At 35.9% G+C, this 19,962-nt stretch overlaps 1 protein-coding gene across 1 annotated transcript in view; it reads right to left on the bottom strand.

The window, feature by feature from the left end:
- The window catches only part of RAB2A (RAB2A, member RAS oncogene family), a 61,678-nt gene that overhangs the window by 30,111 nt on the left and 11,605 nt on the right, over positions 1 to 19,962 (bottom strand). The window contains exons 2-3 of the mRNA XM_081117320.1: positions 12,491 to 12,562; positions 6,824 to 6,891 (exon numbers count right to left, since the gene is read on the bottom strand). Of these exons, the coding sequence (XP_080973446.1) occupies positions 6,824 to 6,891; positions 12,491 to 12,562 (140 nt within the window). The remainder of the gene's footprint in view (positions 1 to 6,823; positions 6,892 to 12,490; positions 12,563 to 19,962) is intronic.

The raw sequence follows: 19,962 nt of genomic DNA, 5'->3' as shown, positions 1-19,962 counted from the left end.
AGGGTTGTAAATAAGACTTAGAGGATGTGATTGCCAACTTCAAATTCTTTTAATGCTGACATTTAAGAGAAAATAGAGACCACAGGTGGGAAGTAAACATTAGAGTAGACTACAGTGTCTAAGGTGTCTAAGGTTGCTTCCTGTCCCTGTGGTTGTTCAATAAAAAGTTGATGAACCAAAGGAGGCAACATAGTTGGGCTTCTAAAAGCCTCTCAACTCCTGGGGTTGGGAGGATGGGAGCAGACAGGAGTCACAGAAGCAGGATTGTTTCCTGGTGCTTGGTTCCAGCCCTTCCCCTAGCCCCACCAAATGCTGGTCATCTATCCTTATTGCTTCACTGATACACAAAAATATTCATTTTGGGGGGTGAGGAGCTGGGTATAAACTCATATATTTTACAAAGGACTGAAAAAATGTCTGTGATTAGCTGAAAAGGTATTTTTAGTATGTACATTTCACATGATTTTTTACACGGTTTCACTAACTCTTACCTGATGTCAAAAATATTTATAAATATAAAATAAAAATACTTCTGGGAAATTAAGCAGATATATAAATGTAAAACATCCATGTTACAAATTCTGGGGGAGAATAAAATTTATTTGGGAGGAGACTGGAAAGTGACAAAACGGAAAGGACAAGTAAGAAGAGAAAAAGGAAAGGACAAAGGCCAGCTGCGGGTCTAAGAGGGAGAACAGGCTCCTCATGCCCTCTGCCTTCAGCTACTGAATAGGACTGGGTGCAGCTCATGTTCCTTCACTGACTTACTGTGGCAGAGACAAGCATATCACACATTTGACTTCTGATAAAAGATAAAAAGTGACACACACAGGGCCCAGGGAAAGTGCTTTAAGGGAGGCAATGCTCTTACTGTTATCACTGCTTCCAGCAAGGCCTCCAGAGGGTATCTGCTGGTAGCTGGACTTAGCCATTTTCAAAAGAAAACAAAGATGGTGGATGTGGATATTTTCAAGGAAAACTCCTTATTTTTGTTTTTGTAAATGGAAATGAATGACAAATATACTAAGATACTGAGACTTAGTCATTGGGGGAAAAAGATCATTTCTTCAAGTTAACCTACAAAATAAATAGCTGGGAAATGAATGACTTGTTCAAGTTTCAAAAAGCCCAGAGGAAGAGAGGGGGATTATTTAATTAACCATAACACTTGGCAAAAATTTCCCTGAAGTATTCTAGAATAGCTTTGTAAATGCCTTGGGCTGGGAACAGACATGATCCTTGCTAAAAGTGTAGCTTGCTATACACATGCATAGACACACTGAAAAACCGCAATATGGGAAACTTTCACTCAGATATAAACTGAGTGTGGAACCAACCTTAATGTGTGTCAGATAATGTACATTAAAGAGTTTTGGAAATCAGGTATGAAAGTAAGAAAACCAATGACAGTAACAGCAAAGCCGTTAAGTCAGAGACTCAAAAAACAACCTTCAAAAGTATAAGTTAACACACTTTTTTTTGAACATTCTGTAAATCCTGGAACAAGTCACTGGGTCCTAGCACCCTCCATGTGAATGGAAGCCCTGGAATTCTTTTGGGGGATAGGGTCATAATGTCTTCAAAGGCACCACCATCTCTCCCTTTTAGACCAGAGGAAAGAAAATTACCCCTTCTAGAAAAGGGAAGCGCAAACAAGAGTTTTTTTCTTTTTCTCTTTCATATTATCCAGCATACAGCAGATTTCTTTTGAAAGATCACTGCAAGATAAAACAATCTACTCATACGTTAAAAAAAAAAAAAAAAAGACTCCTATCAAAAGAAGGGATGGATAGTTAACCTACAAAATAGCTGGGAAATGAATGACTTGCTCAAGTTTCAAAAAGCCCAGGGGAAGAGAGGGGGATTATTTAAGGGAACATCTTAAGGATAGAGGAACAACCGAACAAACTAGGATAAACCAAAGAGGTGGTTTATGCCTAAAATATCACATAATTTTCACTACTATATCAGTCTTGCCTTTTGAAACTATTTTAGTAGATGCTGTTTCTTGAACACCTCCACCAATCCTGCAAGTTGCTTTGACAAAATGAGATGCTTTATTCATTCATGAAATAAAATTTACCAAACATTGCATCAGTCAGTAAACTAAGAATACATGATACAAAGTTGAGTAAGATACCTTTCCCTCATGATGCTTATTCTGAGGTTAGATATGTGAATAAAAAACAATAACAACACGATCAGACCTGTAACAGGAATATACATAAAATACTATGGGGAGAATCAGCTATCCCATGGGGGTCAGAAAGGCTCCACAAGAGCTGACACCTGAGTTGGTCTTAAACGGGAAGGAAGAAAAAGTATTTCAAACAAAGCAAGCATTTATGCAAAGTACACGGTATGTAAACACGTATTAAAGAATATCGTGTAGTTTGGTTCATACTACACTACAGAAGGATGTGTGTTACAAAAGTTTATTAACTAAGAAAGCAACCTAGTTTAAACAATCAGTTTTCAAAAACTAATCTTTTAATGCACAAGTAGAAAACATTTCTTTTTGGCTAATGATCACTAATTTTAAATCTCTAGTAAAAAGGGACTTTGCATACTTTATTTTTCTCTTTTCGGTGCAGTTTGGAAATCATGTCACCTGAAAGAATATAAATCAAAAGAGTTATGAGATGCTACAGGCTCAGGAGGAAACCCCTAAAAAATAGTGAAAGCATAAATCTTCAGTGAGAAAGAGGAGATAAAAAAGCATAAAAACCTAGAGTCCAATGTATAGCTCTAGGGCAGAGCAAGGCAGAGATTTAGGGTTTTTCATTTCAGGGACGAAGGGATACACAAGAAGCACTAGGAAACTTAGGTCTCACAATAGTCTTTGGCAACTTGCTTGGTCTTCTTAGGAATCCAGTCTGAGACTGAATATTCTCCAAGGTTCCTTCCTTCATTAGCTATTACAGGTGACAGGTGAGAAACTACGATTGAGTAACTACAGAATAAAAGACCAGAGGTACTTGACGATAAAATTCCCCATACTTTATATTTCATTTACTAGTTTATATTTAATAAGTTTCTTAGTTTCAGTTTGTAATATGGTAAACACTGACAGCTATAAGGCACATAAGCAAAGATTCTTTGGGGTCTCCTCACTAATTTTTAACAGTATAATAGGATTCGGAGACCAAAAAACTTGAGAACTGCTACCTTAAGACATCCATTGTATATAATAAAGTAACTACTCTCTTATGCATCTAAAATGGGACAATAGAGAAAATAGTCACTCAAATAGTGTTCTGCAGTTCAGATGAGAAATTGTAATTAAAAATTATATAGCGTGCCCCGCCAATGTGACTCAGTGGTTGAGCATCGGCCTATGATACAGGAGATCGTGGTTCAATTCCCCACTGGGTTGTGGGCTCGATCACCAGTAAGGGACATGCAGGAGGCAGCCAATCAATGACTCTCTCATCAGTAATGTTTTGTTTTTTGTTTTTGTTTTTCAATTTTTTTAAAAAAATATATCTTTATTGATTTCAGAGAGAGGAAAGGCGAGGGAGAGAGAAAGATAGAAACATCAATGATGAGAAAGTCATTGATCAGCTGCTTCCTGCAACCCCCAACTGAAGATGGAGCCCACAACCCGGGCATGTGCCCTGACCGGGAATCAAACCCCAATCGCCTGGATCCTAAGTCAATACTCAACCGCTGAGCCATGAGCCATGCCCGGCTGGGCTCAATGATGTTTTTATCTCTCTCTCTCTCTCTCCCTTCCTTTCTCTGAAATCAATAAAGACATTTTTTTTAAAAAAATTACATAGAATGACAGATTAACATGATACTGTAAAACAGAGAACCCTAACGATTCCACCAAAAAACAACTAAAACTAATATATAAATTCAGTAAAGTAGCAGGATACAAAATAAATATCCAAAATTCAGCTGCATTTTTATATACCAATAACGAACTATCAAAAAGGGAAACTAAAAAAGCAACCCCATTTACAACTGCATTAAAAAATACCTAAAAATAAATTTAACCAAGTATGTGAAAGACCCTATACTCGAAAAATTATAAGACACTAAAGAAAGAAATAGAAGAAGATATAAATAAGTGGAAGCATATACTGTGTTCATGCACAGGAAGAATTAACTTCATTAAAATGCCCACACTACCCAAAGTAATCTACAGATTCAACGCAATTCCTTTCAAGATACCAATGGCGTATTTCACAGAACTAGAAGTATTCCAAAAGTTTATAAGGAACCACAAAAGACCCTGAACAGCCACAGCAATCTTGAGAAAGAAGAACAAAGTTAAAGGAATCACACTACCTCATATCAAACTATACTACAAGGCCATAGTAATCAAACAGCATGGTACTGGCATAAAAACAAGACATATAGATCAATGGAACAGAATAGAGAGCCCAGAAATAAACCCACACCTTTATGGTCAATTAATATTTGACAGAGAGGGCAAGAACACACAGGTAGTCTATTCAATAAACAGTGTTAGGAAATCTGGACAGATATATGCAAAAAAATGAAACTAGACCACCTTTTTACATCATACACAAGAATAAACTCAAAATGGATCGACGACTTAAATGTTGGACTCAAAACCATAAAAATCCTAGACAAAAACACAGGCAGTAAAATCTCGGACATCTCTCATAGCAATATTTTTTCTGATATATAGCCTTGGGCAAGGGAAACAAAAGAAAAAATAAACAAACGGGTCTACATCAAACTAAAAAGTTTTTGCACAGCAAAGGAAACCATCAACAAAATGAAAAGACAACCCACTGAATGGGAGAGAGTACCTGCCAATGATACATCTGATAGGGAGTTAATATCCAAAATTTAAGAAGAACTTATAAAACTCAACACCAGGAAGGCAAACAATCCAATTAAAAATGGGCAAAGGACCTGAATAGACACTTCTTCAAAGAGGACATACAGATTGCCAATAGACATATGAAAATATGCTCAACATCACTAATCATCAGAGATGCAAATTAAAACTACAATGAGGTATCACCTCACACCTGCCAGAATGACTATGATCAAAACAGCAACAAACAACAAATGTTGGAGAGGGATGTGGAGAAAAGGGAACCCTTGTGCTCTGTTGGTGGGAATGCAGATTGGTGCAGCCACTGTGGAAAGCAGTATGCAGTTATCTCAAACAATTAAAAATGGAACTGCCTTATGACCCAGCGATTCCACTTCTGGGAATATACCAGAAGAAACCCAAAACACAAATTTGAAGGAATATATGCACTCTTATGTTCATTGCAGCATTATTTACAATAGACAAAATATGGAATCAGCCCAAGTGTACAACAGTAGATGAGTGGATAAAAAAGCTGTGGTACATTTACACAATGGAATACTACTTGGCCATAAAAAAGAAGTAAATATTACTATTTGCAACTGTATGGATGGACCTGGAGAGTATTATGCTAAGTGAAATAGTCAGAGAAAGACAAGTACTACATGATTTCACTTATATGTGGAAGCTAGTGAACAAAATAAACTAACAAACAAATTAGAAACAGACTCATAGATACAGAGAACAGACCGACAGCTGTCACAGGGGAGGTGTGTTGCAGGGCTGGGTGAAAAAGCCAAAGGGATTAAGCAAAGAAAAAAAACCTCATAGACACAGAAAACAGTATGGTGATTACAAGAGGGAAAGAGGGGTTGGGGGAGGTAGAAGAGGGTAAAGGGTATGGGGACAAGTGGTAATGAAAGGAGATTTAACTTGGGGTGGTGAAAACATAATACAATATACAGATGATGTATTATAAAATTGTACACTTGAAACCCATACCATTTTATTAACCAATGTCACCCCAGTAAATTCAATAAAATTTTTTAAAAAATTATAGCAAGTAATAGACAATGAACATAAATGATAGAATTAGGATTGAAAGCAAGGTGGCTTCAAGTGGTTGGGACTAAATTAAACTTTTTTTTTTTTTTAATCCTTGTCTGAGGATATTTTCTCCATTCTTTTCAGAGAGAGTGGAAGGGAGAGGGAGAGAAAGACAGAAACATCAATGTGAGAAGAGACACACTGACTGGTGCCAGCCTGCAACTGAGGTACATGCCCTTGACCATAATCAAAACCAGGACCCTTCAGTCCACGGGCCAACACTCTAACCGCTGAGCAAACTGGCTAGGGCTAAATTAAACTTTGGAGGGGCACGCAGGAGGCAGCCGATCAATGACTCTCATTATTGATGTCTCTATCTCTCTCTCCCCCTCTCCCTTCCTCTCTCTGAAATCAATAAAGATATATTAACAAAAAAAGACTCTATGGTATTAATATTCATATTTTACCTCACGTGTACTTCAGACATGCTGCTTGTTTTTCTTAAAAATAGTTTCTGTAGTATTTACGTTTAGACCACAGCCTAAACAGTCACTCAATTATGTTCTGTTCACAACATCCAATAGCTGGGGTACACCTATTGAAAACGCTGCATAAAAAAAATTAATCTTGCCCTGGCTGGTGTGGCTTAGTGGACTGGAGTGTTGTCCCGTACACTGAAAGGCTGTGGGGTTTGATTCCTGGTAGGGGCACGTATGGGAGGCAACCGATTGATGTTTCTCTCTAACATCAATATTTCTCTCTCTAAAATCAATAAACATATCCTCGAATGAAGATTTTTTTATAAAAGGAAGAAAGACTAATCTTTTCTGGAACCACATTTCATCTCATGGCTGCAGGGGTATTTGTGTTTAATAAACCATAACACACATGAAATAACATGAAAACAAAACAAACATACAATGTACTTTTATAAAACAACTTTACTGAAGTCATACAATGTATTTTTGCTATACTTACTGTATCCCATATCTGAAGTTTTATTTGTTTCCCATCAATAGTTATCATTCGAGCACCGAATTCTACACCTGAATAGAGTAGAAAATGATTTGTTACACAATCTAGTGGGAATATATTTCACATTTAAGGATTGAAAAAAAAAAAAGACATTCAGTTCAAGGACATGCTATGCCAGGTGATATACAGATGAACTTTAACAAGTACAGCTCCTACCCTTAGTAAACATATAAGCTAAGGGAGAGGTGCTAATAAAACATAAGCTAAGAACATAATTAAAACACTGATGTTCAAAACTAGTGTAGTCAAGAAGCCAACTGTCATTCTCGTATTTCACAGACTCAGTAATATAAAAAAAACTATAAATGAGATTCAAAAACCGTTATTAGTTACAAATATTAAAATTTCTTAAAAATGATTAATGTAATATAAAAATCACTAAAAGGGATAGAAGAATTTCAACATCATAGTCTTGGTTTCCAGTATAGGTTATCAACTAGAAAAGAAACGTCCAAATATGTCCACTAGAGATAATCACAGTTAAAATATGCTTCCAGGCACTGCTCCACGAATAAATACACACACAGAAATAAGTACACAATTTTACATAAATGAGAACATATAAATGCTGCTCTGCGATTTGCTTTTCAGTAGATAACATGTCATAGACTTTATTCCATGGCAAATACCTTTGCTAATAATAAGTATATGAACTTTTCTGCTTACATTTTTGACTTATGATTATGACTTTAGACAAATTGCAGGTCCAAGGGAATATAAACTTTACACTGACAAGTTTACTACTTTGGCTTTTCCCCTGGCATTTACCATCTCTTTTGAAAGTACTCATTTAATTATCAAAAAAGGAGAAAAAGAGATGATTTCAGAAGAGCAAACAGCTGTGAAGAAAACTCTGAAAGAAGCCCATCACTTGTATCACATCAAATCATTACAGGTTAGAGTGTGTTCTATCAGTATTTAGATCAGTCAGGGTGGAAGAAAGACACACAGGATCCCCAGAAACCAGATGTCTTCCTGGCAGAAAAACAGCCTTTAGTTGCCCAGGGATGGGCATACTACCTGGTGTCAGACTTCCATTTCAGCATCTCCTATAATCCCCCCAAATGTGATTAGTAGGGTGAAATAAAAAGGTAATTTGTCCTCCCATGGTAACTTGATGGAGTTTTTACTCTAGATTTTAACAATCACTCCACCTAGAGGTATAGTGAGTACCAAGGAACTAATGGTATGTTTCTCAGGCTTAGAAATAGAGAAAAGCTAGAGAAAAGAGAAGAAAACATGCAAAATTTTAAAAGTTATGCCATAAAAAATCATTACAGTGTTTACAAATCACCTGCCTATATACATACACATACATTCACTTAAAAACATATATGGCTCTGGCCAGTGTGGCTCAGTTTGTTGGAGTGTCATTCTGATTCCTAGTCAGGGCACCTACAGGAGGCAACTGATTGATCACATGGATGGTTCTCTCTCCCTCCCTTCCTCTCTCTCTCAAATCAATAAAAACATATCCTCGGGTGAGCATTAAAAAAAATATTCAGCCCAGCTGCATGGCTCAGCAATTGAGAGTCGACCTAGGATCCATGAGATTGAGGTTTGATTCCTGGTCAGGGCACAAGTCTAGGTTGCAGGCTCAATCCCCAGTAGGGGGTGTGCAGGAGGCAGTTGATCAATGACTCTCTCATCACTGATGTTTCTATCTCTCTTTCTCCTTCTCCCTTCCTCTCTCTGAAATCAATAAAGATATATATATTTTTAAATGTTCAGAAAAATAAAAATATAGGGTGTCCCCAAAAATGTATACACACACACTTTGAATAATTATAAAGGCAGTGTTTATCAAAACATATTTCATTTTCAAAATTGAGCTATCAGCTGTTAAAGTGTGTATATATTTTTCAGGACACCCTGTGTGTGTGTGTGTGTGTGTGTGTGTGTATGTATGTATGTGTGTATATGTATATACATAGTCATATACATCTTATGCCACAAGATGAGAGGACACACATTACAACCACCCACCAGCTTACCATTATGACATAAAAATGAAAGTTGAGGGGAAAAAAACAGTGGTAATAATGTTCTATGAAATATCCAGTACTTAAGAGGAATATACTAAAGTACAAAATACTACATATCAGCAAGATATCTGACAAAATGGAAGCCTTTTTGTGAATCTCTTGTTTCTACAAACGGAGAGAGAAATCCTATTCTTCCTTCTATTGTCATGAATGGGCTTTTAACCACAATACAAAAAAGGTGCATTACTCCTTGGGATTCACGATTTCTTCAATCCAATGCACAATGTTAAATTTGACAAAAAACAACTACAAATTAGAAACAGACCCTTTACTGTTACCAAGGGTGGGCAGGCAAGGCAAGCAAGGGCAAGCAGATGCTTCTTCTTGGTAACTGACATCTTGTGCAGAGGGATTAGGATGCTAAAACTGACCGGCAGCCATTCCGTCCTCGCAGGTGAAAGGCCGAGGCTGCCTTTGCTGCAGCATCACTGTTATGGTGCCTGTTTCCAGGGCTCTGAAAGGCTTCGTTTCAGTCCTGGCCATTTCCACGTCCAAGTCTCCACCCTTCTGTGGGTTCTTTATAAAATTCCAGATAGTTTAATATATTCCTTTTTGCTTAACTTGGCCATAATTGGGTTTTGGGATACAGAGATACATATACCTATATATATCTATGTCTATCTATCTATCTATCTATCTATCTATCTATCTATCTATCTATCTATCTATCTATCTATCATCTATATCGATATTCAAAGTAAGTAGATAGAAGTTGCTGAAGCTTAAAGTGTTTAAACAAAAATTTTGCCTCTAAAAATATATCCAATTAAAAAAAAATGTTACATAAAAATTAGGATTGTTTCTAAAGCATGGAAATGTCAGAATAAAATTGATGTTTTAACTTCATTTATCCATAGGGTTAAGTGGAGAATTAAAAAAAAAATACACACAAAAAAACAAGAGGCAAAGGAACTAGTTAAAAGGTTACTGTATTATCCAGGAATAAGATAAAGAATGATGGTAAAAAGGAAAGACATCTCACAAGGGAAAACTGACAAGCACTGTTGTTTACTGCGGGGAAAAAAAAATCTGATTTCCATTTTCTTATACTAAATGAAACAAAAACAGACAATTCAATTTCAGCTTCAGAAACATAACTCTTTCCCATTTACCTTCTCATTCTTAACTGGGTTAAGAGCAGGTTTTACCTTTATGCTATGTGGCAAAAGAAAATACTGAAACCTAATGTGTCCTAAAAATTTTAGAAACAAACAAAAATAAATAAATAAATCAAGAAACCTTATTTCTCTAACAGATTGTTAAAATTTTTAAATCTTTTTCCTTAAACACACACACACACGCGCGGGCACCCCCAAGAATTCTATTTGGAAAAGTTTCCTTATGTTTTTTTTTGTGTTTTTTTTTAATAGGATAAACCATTATCCCCTATGCCCTTGAGGCTGTCTTCCCAGATACATTTTCAATTAACAGACAATTTGGCTGCCAGAGAAACTGTCTGTGGAACCAAAGGCAAGGTCTCATTTACCTGACATTGTCAGGGAGTGATGCTTACTTTTTCAAATGTTATTCACACCAACCTTCCAGAGCAAAATACTCAGAATATAAAGTATTTCACCTTTCTCTAATCATCAGACAAAGGCAAGTGTGCAGCAGAGTCAAGAGATTGTCTTATGTCTATTTTCACAAACATTTCAATGTTCTTTTAAAAAATATGTGCTAATGACTTGCCAAATTGTTTTCATGTCTGAAAAATATATTGTTGTGGTGGGTATCATAAGGTATAGCAGTCAGGGTCCAACCAGAAAAACAGAAACCATACTTAAGTATTTAAAACAGAAAGAATTTAATGTAGGGAACTGATTACAGTAATGGAAGAGCTGAGAAGCCCAAAGAGATATTAAAGCAACCCAGAGATTAGCAACAGCAGGAAGCTGGTACCATCCCTAGGCTGGGGCAGGGACAAAGAGAGAAATCAGGGTTTCCAGAGCTCAGAAGCCAGATCACCAGTGGGTCTGGTAGGAATGCGCTTGGGCTAGAGCTATGGAGGACACACAGCTAACCCATGCAGAGAGATGAGAAGACCCCTGGTTTCTCTTTGCTTTTAGCCTCCTATCTCCGGTGCCTCCCATTAGCAAACTGAGAGAGGAGCCAGCTAGTACAGTTACATGAGTTACAGTTTTCCAAACAACTCCCTTTGGTCTACTTCCTTATCTCTTCTCCACAAGTATAGCCTATAAAAATTTCTGACAGCAGGCTCAGGCCCATCCTCTCCATCAGGTGTGCAATAACAATTTAGAAATTTAAAGGAAAACTTCAATGAAAAGGAAGTCACTTTTGTTTAGTATCCTATACTGGCTAGTTGTCTTCGGATTGAGTCATGCCTAAGAGATAGCTACCAAGGTTAAGGCCTATTGAGCAAAGAGCAGTTTCTACACAGAAATGAGCTTACCAAAGTTAAACTATGTCATGAAAACCAGAAATAGTAGTAGTTTTAGTAGTCACTGCTATATATACTTAAAACTATAAAAATAAAAATGGAATTTGAATATTCTTACTGACAGTTGCTACTAAAGAAAGATTTCAATATATCCACAAAATACATGTGGCTTGGTTGAAAACTATTAATTGATCTAGTAATTTGATTCATAAAACTCAATATTCAATTAGATATTTTAAAAATACACAAGACAGAATCAATTTGCTAGAAATAGTGAATTAATATATATTGAAAATAGCAGTCACTGGCTAAAAAGATACATCAAGCTATCAGTTGTAAAATCTAACTAGATTACCAATTACCTTATTTTTTCACAGTTGACTAATTTCTACTGAAGTCTACTATGGGCTACAGCCATAGAAGAATAATCCAGCTAGATTTTGTAGTTTTCAGGGTATAAATATAATTTTTTTAAAACAAATATGACCCTGAAACAGTATACTTACTTCAAGTTTTTAGTCTTTTACTCATCTTAAACTTTTGTATATTAATGAGTAGTATCACTAATAATGGCTAGTATTTGTTGATAACTCCTTTCCAGTAACTGACTCATTGATTCCTCACAACTGATGAAAGTAAAAAATGCTTGATGGTAGTTTTTCTTGACAAGTGATTATAGGTAAGCCTAGAATACTTACCTGCTGCTAGGCACTGTTCTAATGCTTCATATTTGTTAACTCATTCACTGCTCACAATAATTTTGTGAGATTGGTACTACCATTATTCTCATTTTATAGATAAGGAAACTGATGAAGTGGTAAAGTGGCTTGCCCAGCTAGTTAATGGCAGAACCTTGATTTGACTCTGGTAAGCTGGTCCAGAGTCTCCGCTCTTACCCCTATGCTATACTGTCATTTGTTTCATTATTAAATACAATAAAAAAATATTAATGTCTTGCTGCATCCAATCACTTTTACAAAGTTGGGTAACATTATTTTTATTATACTTATATTTTTAAAAAGTGATGGAGACTGAACTCTGCACAGCAACAAAGTGAGTTTCACTGATTTTTTTTGACTCGCTACTAATAGATTGGACCCCTCTAAGCACATTTCATGTCCACTACCCAAAACTTCTGAATGCTTCTCATTCTTTTACAACACTTACCAATAGTCAGGTCATGCACTGGTTGAAACCTCTTGTCTGTAAACTGTAGCAATAAGCATGATTTACCAACACCTGAAAGTTAAAAAAAAAAAAAAATTAAAACACAAAACTCATAGAAATTAAGAAACTTTACAAAAGCACATGGAAAACAGGCAGCCAGGGTTTCTGGTGCTCTGTGAACAATCTACCACAATTTCTCAGTCCTCTAGTTTCTTGAGAAATTAGAGGACTGAGAATTTAGATGGAAGATGTTAACCAATTCAAAACACTCTTTTCATCCTTTCTTATTCATTCAACATTTCACAGTCTGAAAGATGAAAGTGGCAGTAACTCCTAGAAGATAAGTGAGGTCTTCCCAGTAGCCTCTAGCACAGTACTCATGCAGTTAAGTGTTCACGTTTCCTTTTTGTGTAGTAGTAAAAATATTTAAACACAATTCCTCTTTTTGTAGTTCATCTTCTTTCCTACAAATAACTAAGCTACCAGTGTTTGGATCTACTTTTCTGGGAAAAGTTGCTTGTTGTATCTTCTGACTAATTCATTTTAGAATCAACTCTAATCTGAACTGCACTTCTTCACTCTACCACCAAATTTCACAGCATTATGGTTATAAATAACTTCCGCATTCCTAAATTGAAGGCCTGTTTTCTATATTTGGCCTACCTGCCCTCTAATCAGAATTGTATACTGAACACCACCACCACCATCCTATTCATTTTCAGGCCCTTATCCTCACACTAGACCAAGTTTGCTTATTTGATACATCCTACACTTCTACAAACACTAAAGGTAGTCATCATTCATTCATTCACATTCATTCATTTACTCAAAAAGTCTTTACTGAGTGCTAACTATGCACTGCACTAGGAACTTGAAGATACGATTGCATGGAAAACAGTTATGCTTCCTTCTTATAATCTAGTACAGGTAGAGAAATTAAACAGGATGAATGCCCAAATAATCTATATGAACTGTAACTTGAAATAATTATAATAACCACCATTTGAAAGAAGAGAATGAAGTGTTATTAGTATGAGTAACAGAAGAGACTTAATTTAGACTAAAGGGCTGGAGAAGGTCTTTCTGAGGCAATGACAATTAAACTAAGCTGTTCAACGTCTTCTACATTATATACTCATGACAGAAGGACAATGAATATCTTTTTTTTTCTTTAAATATGTCTTTATTGATCTGAGAGAGAGGGAGGGGGAGAGAGAGAGAGAGATAGAAACATCAATGATCACGCCCCTTACTCAGGACTGAGCCTGCCATCCGGGAATGTGCCCTAACCAGGAATCAAACTGTGATCTCCTGGATCATAAGCTGATGCTCAACCGCTGAGCCATGCTGGCCGGGCCACAATGAATATCTTGTCACTTGCTGGATTATGAGAGATAAGGCACTTAATTTTGTGTCAAATATTATAAAGATTGTCAAAGTACCCAAAAACAAATCAAAGAAATGTCCTATATAGAGATGGCTGTGTTTTAGAAAACTTTTATTTGCTCAAAGTTTTTTGAATGTTTTAAGGTTTTAGTTAACTGAAAATAAACTGGAATTTCAAAACATTTGACCTTAGTTTTCTTCTTTTCCTTTTATCCATGATCTCTTTTATATTACAAAATGTGCAAAGTCTAACTCATTTTTATCAGATTTCTAACTCCTTTGAATAGCCTTTTGGGTCTAGGATAGAGAGGAAAAACATTTTTTTAAAGTATGAAAGTACAAAATAGGTGAATAACTGAGACATGAACCCTCAGTTCTTTTTTTAAAATAGATTTTATTATTTTAAAAATCCTCACCCAAGGATATTTTTTCCATTGCTTTTCAGAGAGAGTGGAAGGGAGAGAGACAGAGTGAAACATCAATGTGAGAGAGACACACTGATTGGTTGCCTCCCACATGCACCGGACCAGGGCAGGGGATGGAGCCTGCAACGGAGGAATGTGCCCTTGGCCGGAAATGAACCCCAGACCCTTTAGTCTGTGGGCCAACGTTCTATCCAGAGCCAAACCAGCTATAGGGCAAAAGAGGTCTTATTTTTAAGAGTTTAAATTCATAGCCAAAATACAGCAAAAAGTACAGTAGCAAGTTCCCTCCCCTACATGAGCACGACCTCCTCCACTACCAACATCCTGCGCCAGAGTAGTAAAACTTGTTTTGTTACAATCAATGAACCTACATTAACACATCATCATCACTCAAAGTCCGTATTTTACAGTAGGGTTCATTCTATGGGTTTTGACAAATGTATATTCACCGTTACAGTATACAGAATAGTTTCACTGCCCTAAAAATCCTCTATGCTTCACCTATTAGTCCCTCCCTCACCCGCAGCCCCTAGCAACCACTAATCTTTTACCATCGCCATAGTTTTGCCTTTTCCAGAATGTCATGTAGCTGGAATCATACAGTATGTAGCCTTTTCAGTCTGGCTTCTTTCACTTAGTAATATGCACTTAAGATTCCTCTGTCTTGGCCCTGGCTGGGTGGCTCAGTTGGTTGGAGTATCTTCTTGATCTGCCAGGGTGGTGGGTTTGATTCCCAGTCAGGGCACATACAAGAATCAACAAATGAATGTATAAATAAGTAGAGCAACAAATTAATGTCTTTCTCTCTCTTAAAAAAAAAAAAAAAAAAATCCTGTCTTTTCTTCATTTCTTATTTCTTTTTAATCTTCATATGAGGATATGTTTACTGATTTGGGAGAGAGATATTGATAGGTTGCCTCCTGGACATACCCCTAGTGGGGATAGAACCTGCAACCGAGGTATGTGTGCTGACTGGGAATTGAACCCACAACCTTTCTGGTGTATGGGGATGTCACTCCAACCAACTGAGCCACCTGGCTGAGGCTCTTAATTTCTATTTTTAACTCCTCAACTTTTCCCACATGGTATAGAAAAAATATAATTAGAAACCACAGATTTTATTACTGAGGAACCTCAAGAATCATCTAACAGTTATTTAAGTGATACAAGAGCCTGAAAACTCTTACCTTGTAACAAAATATGTATTGCTCTAGTAATACCAATACCACTTATTCTGACCACTCTTTGGGTTCTTTACTTTCAAGACTCCATATTCTTTCTTCAGGTAATCAAAGTATCTTTCATTGCAGAGAATATATCCAAGTGCCATTGTGGTGTTTCCCAAGTCTCCTTAATCTTACTACAGACCATTTATTGGAGTTGGTTATATTTAGATAGCTTATCTTATTTAGTATTTGTTGACTTCTATTTTAATTTTAGATAAACCTGTTTCTAAATACTTGGGTGTCTGACTCACAATCACCGATGCTTTCTCAAGTTGCCACACTGAGTTAGCTAGCCTATTCTCTGTCCTCATCTTATTTGATCCAGAAATATGATCTATTTGTGCTACAAACTATAGTTTATCAGCATACAACCTCCTTGAAGATAATCTCTTTTGGCTTTATAAGACTGTAACTATCTCCATGGTTTCTTAATTCTTAGGCAGTCGCTCTTCTTTGTTCATGAAAGCCTTAAATACTTGGAGGTTTCCCCACTATCCCATCTTGGTTACTTACCTCTTCTTCAGAACCAAGAGAACTAACTAATGAGTCCTATAACCTCAACTTCTATAAATTAGTCAGTGATTATTAACTCCATCTTTCTAGCTACCATTTTACTTTCACTGTCTACTGAACATGTCCACCTTAATTCCTTCAGGCCTGAAACTCAAACTTCTAAAACCTAATTTATTCCTTTTCATTCTTCTGCCCACCATCCTCCCAACCAACAACTCAGAACAAACTCAGCTTCTCTGGCATTTCCTTATCTCTGGAACCACCTTCCAATGGATCACACCAACAAGAAACACAATCACCCTTAATTCCTCTTCTTCCTTTATCATCAATTGTTATTGTAATGCTTTACAGGCTCTCCCACAACAGAATGTGACCACCAATAGAACATGAGCTTCACTAAGATAGAGACCACATTCAAGAATGTATCTCCAGCACATAATGGATACAAGGCAAATATTATAACTCACTTTTCTGTCCTTCTTCCTATCGTACTACAAAAATTGTCTTAGCTGTCGATTAAAAAAGAGAAGAGAGAAAATCATTTGAGATCTTGCTTCCTGGCTCAAATAAATTATAAAAATTAAAAAAAAAGTAACTTTGCACATATAGCTAATTCTGAATTTTTCTCACTATCTCTGGAAATGGCTGCCTGGGGGGGGTAACCAATGTGATTTTTAATCATTTTTGGATTTTACTGTATGTGCAGAGAATTGAGCCAGATAATCATTACATTCCTTTCTAACTCTACCATTTAGATCTGACGATTTACTGTATTACTTATAGTTGTAAATTTTTTAATGTTTTTTTATTATGGGTGGATTTAAAGTTAACTGCTTATCTGTTTATATCTAAATGGAAAACAATTGCCCTATTGTGTCACAAAGCACAGTAATATGATGTAAAAAGACATGGAGGATTTTTCTTTCCGACTTATCAAAGTATGGGTCAGATTCCTGTGGTGGAATATAACAAATACAATGTCACCAAGTGACATTTCCAAACACACCTGTACTTCCAGAAAAACGGCCAATACTTATTTTATGATTGAAAATGCTAATTTGAAACTTTAAGACAACTTTTACTGCATTTTAAAATCTAAGAGCACTTGTGATTTCGATTACTGCATTATGCTGTTTTTTAAGTGCTCTGTTATATGTATTATGACTCTACATGGTTAAAACAAGCCACATCTCTGTATGTTCAAGTTAAATGTAAGCTTAATTCAACAGATTTAAGGTACATCAATGCTCTGCTCAAGTACCTAACCCCACAAGACTAATGCGCAGACCTTTGGAGAACTTCTTTCTAACCTGTATCACTGGTCAGATATGCAGAAAGGAGACCTTTTACCAAAACACCATGCTTTCTCTATTTAAAAACATTCTCTAAAACAAGGCTTGATTTTTAAATGAATTCTTGGAACTTATGATTATGTGAACTACCTTGTATAGAAAAATAGTAATTTCAGCACAAAAAACAACTAAACTTATGTCCAAATCTGATGTTTTCTTTAAACAATTTTCCCTTATTTTCTGGGAGGAAAAAATAAGCCTCTAAAATGAAACCTTTAAAATAGGTTCCAAGCCCTGACCGGTGTGGCTCATTGGTTGAGTATCATCCCTGCACCAAATGATGCTGGTTCAATTCCTGGTCAGGGCACATGCCTGAGTTGTGGGCACAGTCCCCCAGTAGGGGGCATGCTGATCGATGTTTTGCTCTCACATCCATGTTTCTCTCTCTCCCTCTCCTTTCTTTCTCTAAAAAGCTATAAAACTATTAAAAAAAGTAGGGACCAAAATTTCATTGTAATTGGGAATTAAAAACCTTTGTTGGACTTCATCCTTAAAAAAGGGTAAATGTTATATTTAAATACATTTAACACAATAAAGTTTCATTTATAATTATATAACTATACTCTTGAATAAAGAATGACACAAATATTAAGTTACAGATTTTTGGTAATATGCATACTTGGTAGGACATCATTTATTTAATATTTGCCCCCATTAAAAAAAATTCTTACTGAGTATATGAAAAAACTCACGTACAATAATTTTCTTAGTACTCATGGCAAAATAAATCAGCTAAAGAATCAGGAATACTTCTACTCTCTTTTGATTAACATTTACAAGGACAGGAATCAAGGGGGAAATCTGAATCATCTGTTGGCAATTTAACATAATAAAATAAATATAAGTTGGGTGTTATGAGTCATCCACCAGGTGACAATTCTATTACATAAACCTCTTTGTAAAAAGATTTTTCCATTAGGTAAAATTAGGATGACCCTATATCCTGGGTTTGCAAGAGGAGGCTCAGTTACTCCTGTTGTTCTGATAAAGTATGGATCAGCTTGGAAGATATAAAATTATGTGGTTTCCCTAGAACACTAACTCTTAAAGTATGGTCCTCAGACTAGCAACACCAGCATCATCTGGAAACTTGTTAGAACGAAAATTATTAGCCCCATCCCAGACTTACTGAATCACCAACTTAGTGGTGGAGCCCTCCAATCTGTGGTTTACCAAGCTCTCCAGGAGATTCTGATGTGCAGTACATTTGAGAACCACCACCCTAGATACAACCAACTGAAAATGCTAGTTTCAGTGTCCAATCCTCTTCAGTTTAGTTTTCCAGCTACAACCAATCTGAAGCTACTACATGCTTAGTATAACAGATAAGTAACTGAAAATGCTGAAGATATGTTTTACCACAGCACAGATTAAGTTCAAAGCATGATTATCTTGGTTTCCACTTAGTATCTCTGGCAATCATCCAGCTTAAAATAGGTAGACTACATGCTATCTGCCAAATACTCAAAGAACCACTTCAATATGGACTTTTCTTTTTTATTTTATCTATGGAGTCCTATAATCAAGTTTATGCTAATGTACTCTTGTCTTATTTAAAATATCTGCATGGCCTTTGACAATATGAAGGTGAAAATATGCTCCCTCTTCATATGTAATCTTATCTGACCATAACACGTAACAGTAAGCCTATGAAATCAGTAAAGTGGGAATAACAACCTTATTTTAAAGATGAAGAAACTGAGGTTTAAGTGATATGCCTCAAGTGAATAAAGAGGCAGAATTGAAACTCAAAATTGGTTTTTTTGATTCTAAATCATATTTTCCATTATACCACCCAACCTCCTCAATTTGTTCTTCTCAGATACTTATTACTATTTGCAACCAATACCTCTCCTAACTAAAAAGAATGTTGTCACACTTTCTCGGTATTAGTAGCAATACTAAAGAGGCAGAAGGAATAGTCATAAGCTAAATGACTCTGACAGGACAGAAATTTAATGAAGAAAGAAGGTTTGAAAAAATGAATACTATTTCTTTGACAATGACTTTATCCCAAACAATAATGTTCCAGTTAATATCAGGTATATTAATACACTTTAATCTGACCATTTTCCTAATTCTTTCACAAACAAAGATGCCAATTAAGAAGTGTACACCTCAGAATACATTTGAATGAAGTAGCTCAAAGAGGATATTTTTTCAGAATGCTATGGAAGGAAGGTATTTGAATGTAAATGTACAATATAATCATTGTGCAATAAATTTACTGTACATGATGTCTTAGTAGTATGTTATGATACAAATGGGTATTCAAGTTAAGGCTGTAAGCAAAAAGAACTATTTCATGCAGTTGCCAGATTAAACTAATAAGAGACCAAGAAGTACATGCTAATAGTAACTAAATCAAACTGTTAAACTCCCAAACATACACTAAGCATCAGTCAACACAATTAATACTGAGATTAGTCTGCTGAATATAAGTACATGAAATATATACCAAGCTCAAAATTAAATATCCTAATATTTTTTAATGGAAGGTGATTTGGCAGTATTTATCAAAATGTAAAATGTAAATCCTAGTTGACCCACAAATTTTACTTGTAAGTCCT

The sequence above is a fragment of the Miniopterus schreibersii genome (assembly GCF_964146895.1).
Source record: "Miniopterus schreibersii genome assembly, chromosome: 17".
In the NCBI taxonomy this organism is placed as follows: Eukaryota; Metazoa; Chordata; class Mammalia; order Chiroptera; family Miniopteridae; genus Miniopterus; species Miniopterus schreibersii.
Note: the sequence above shows the minus strand (reverse complement) of the source record. Positions and strands in the feature narration are given on the sequence as shown.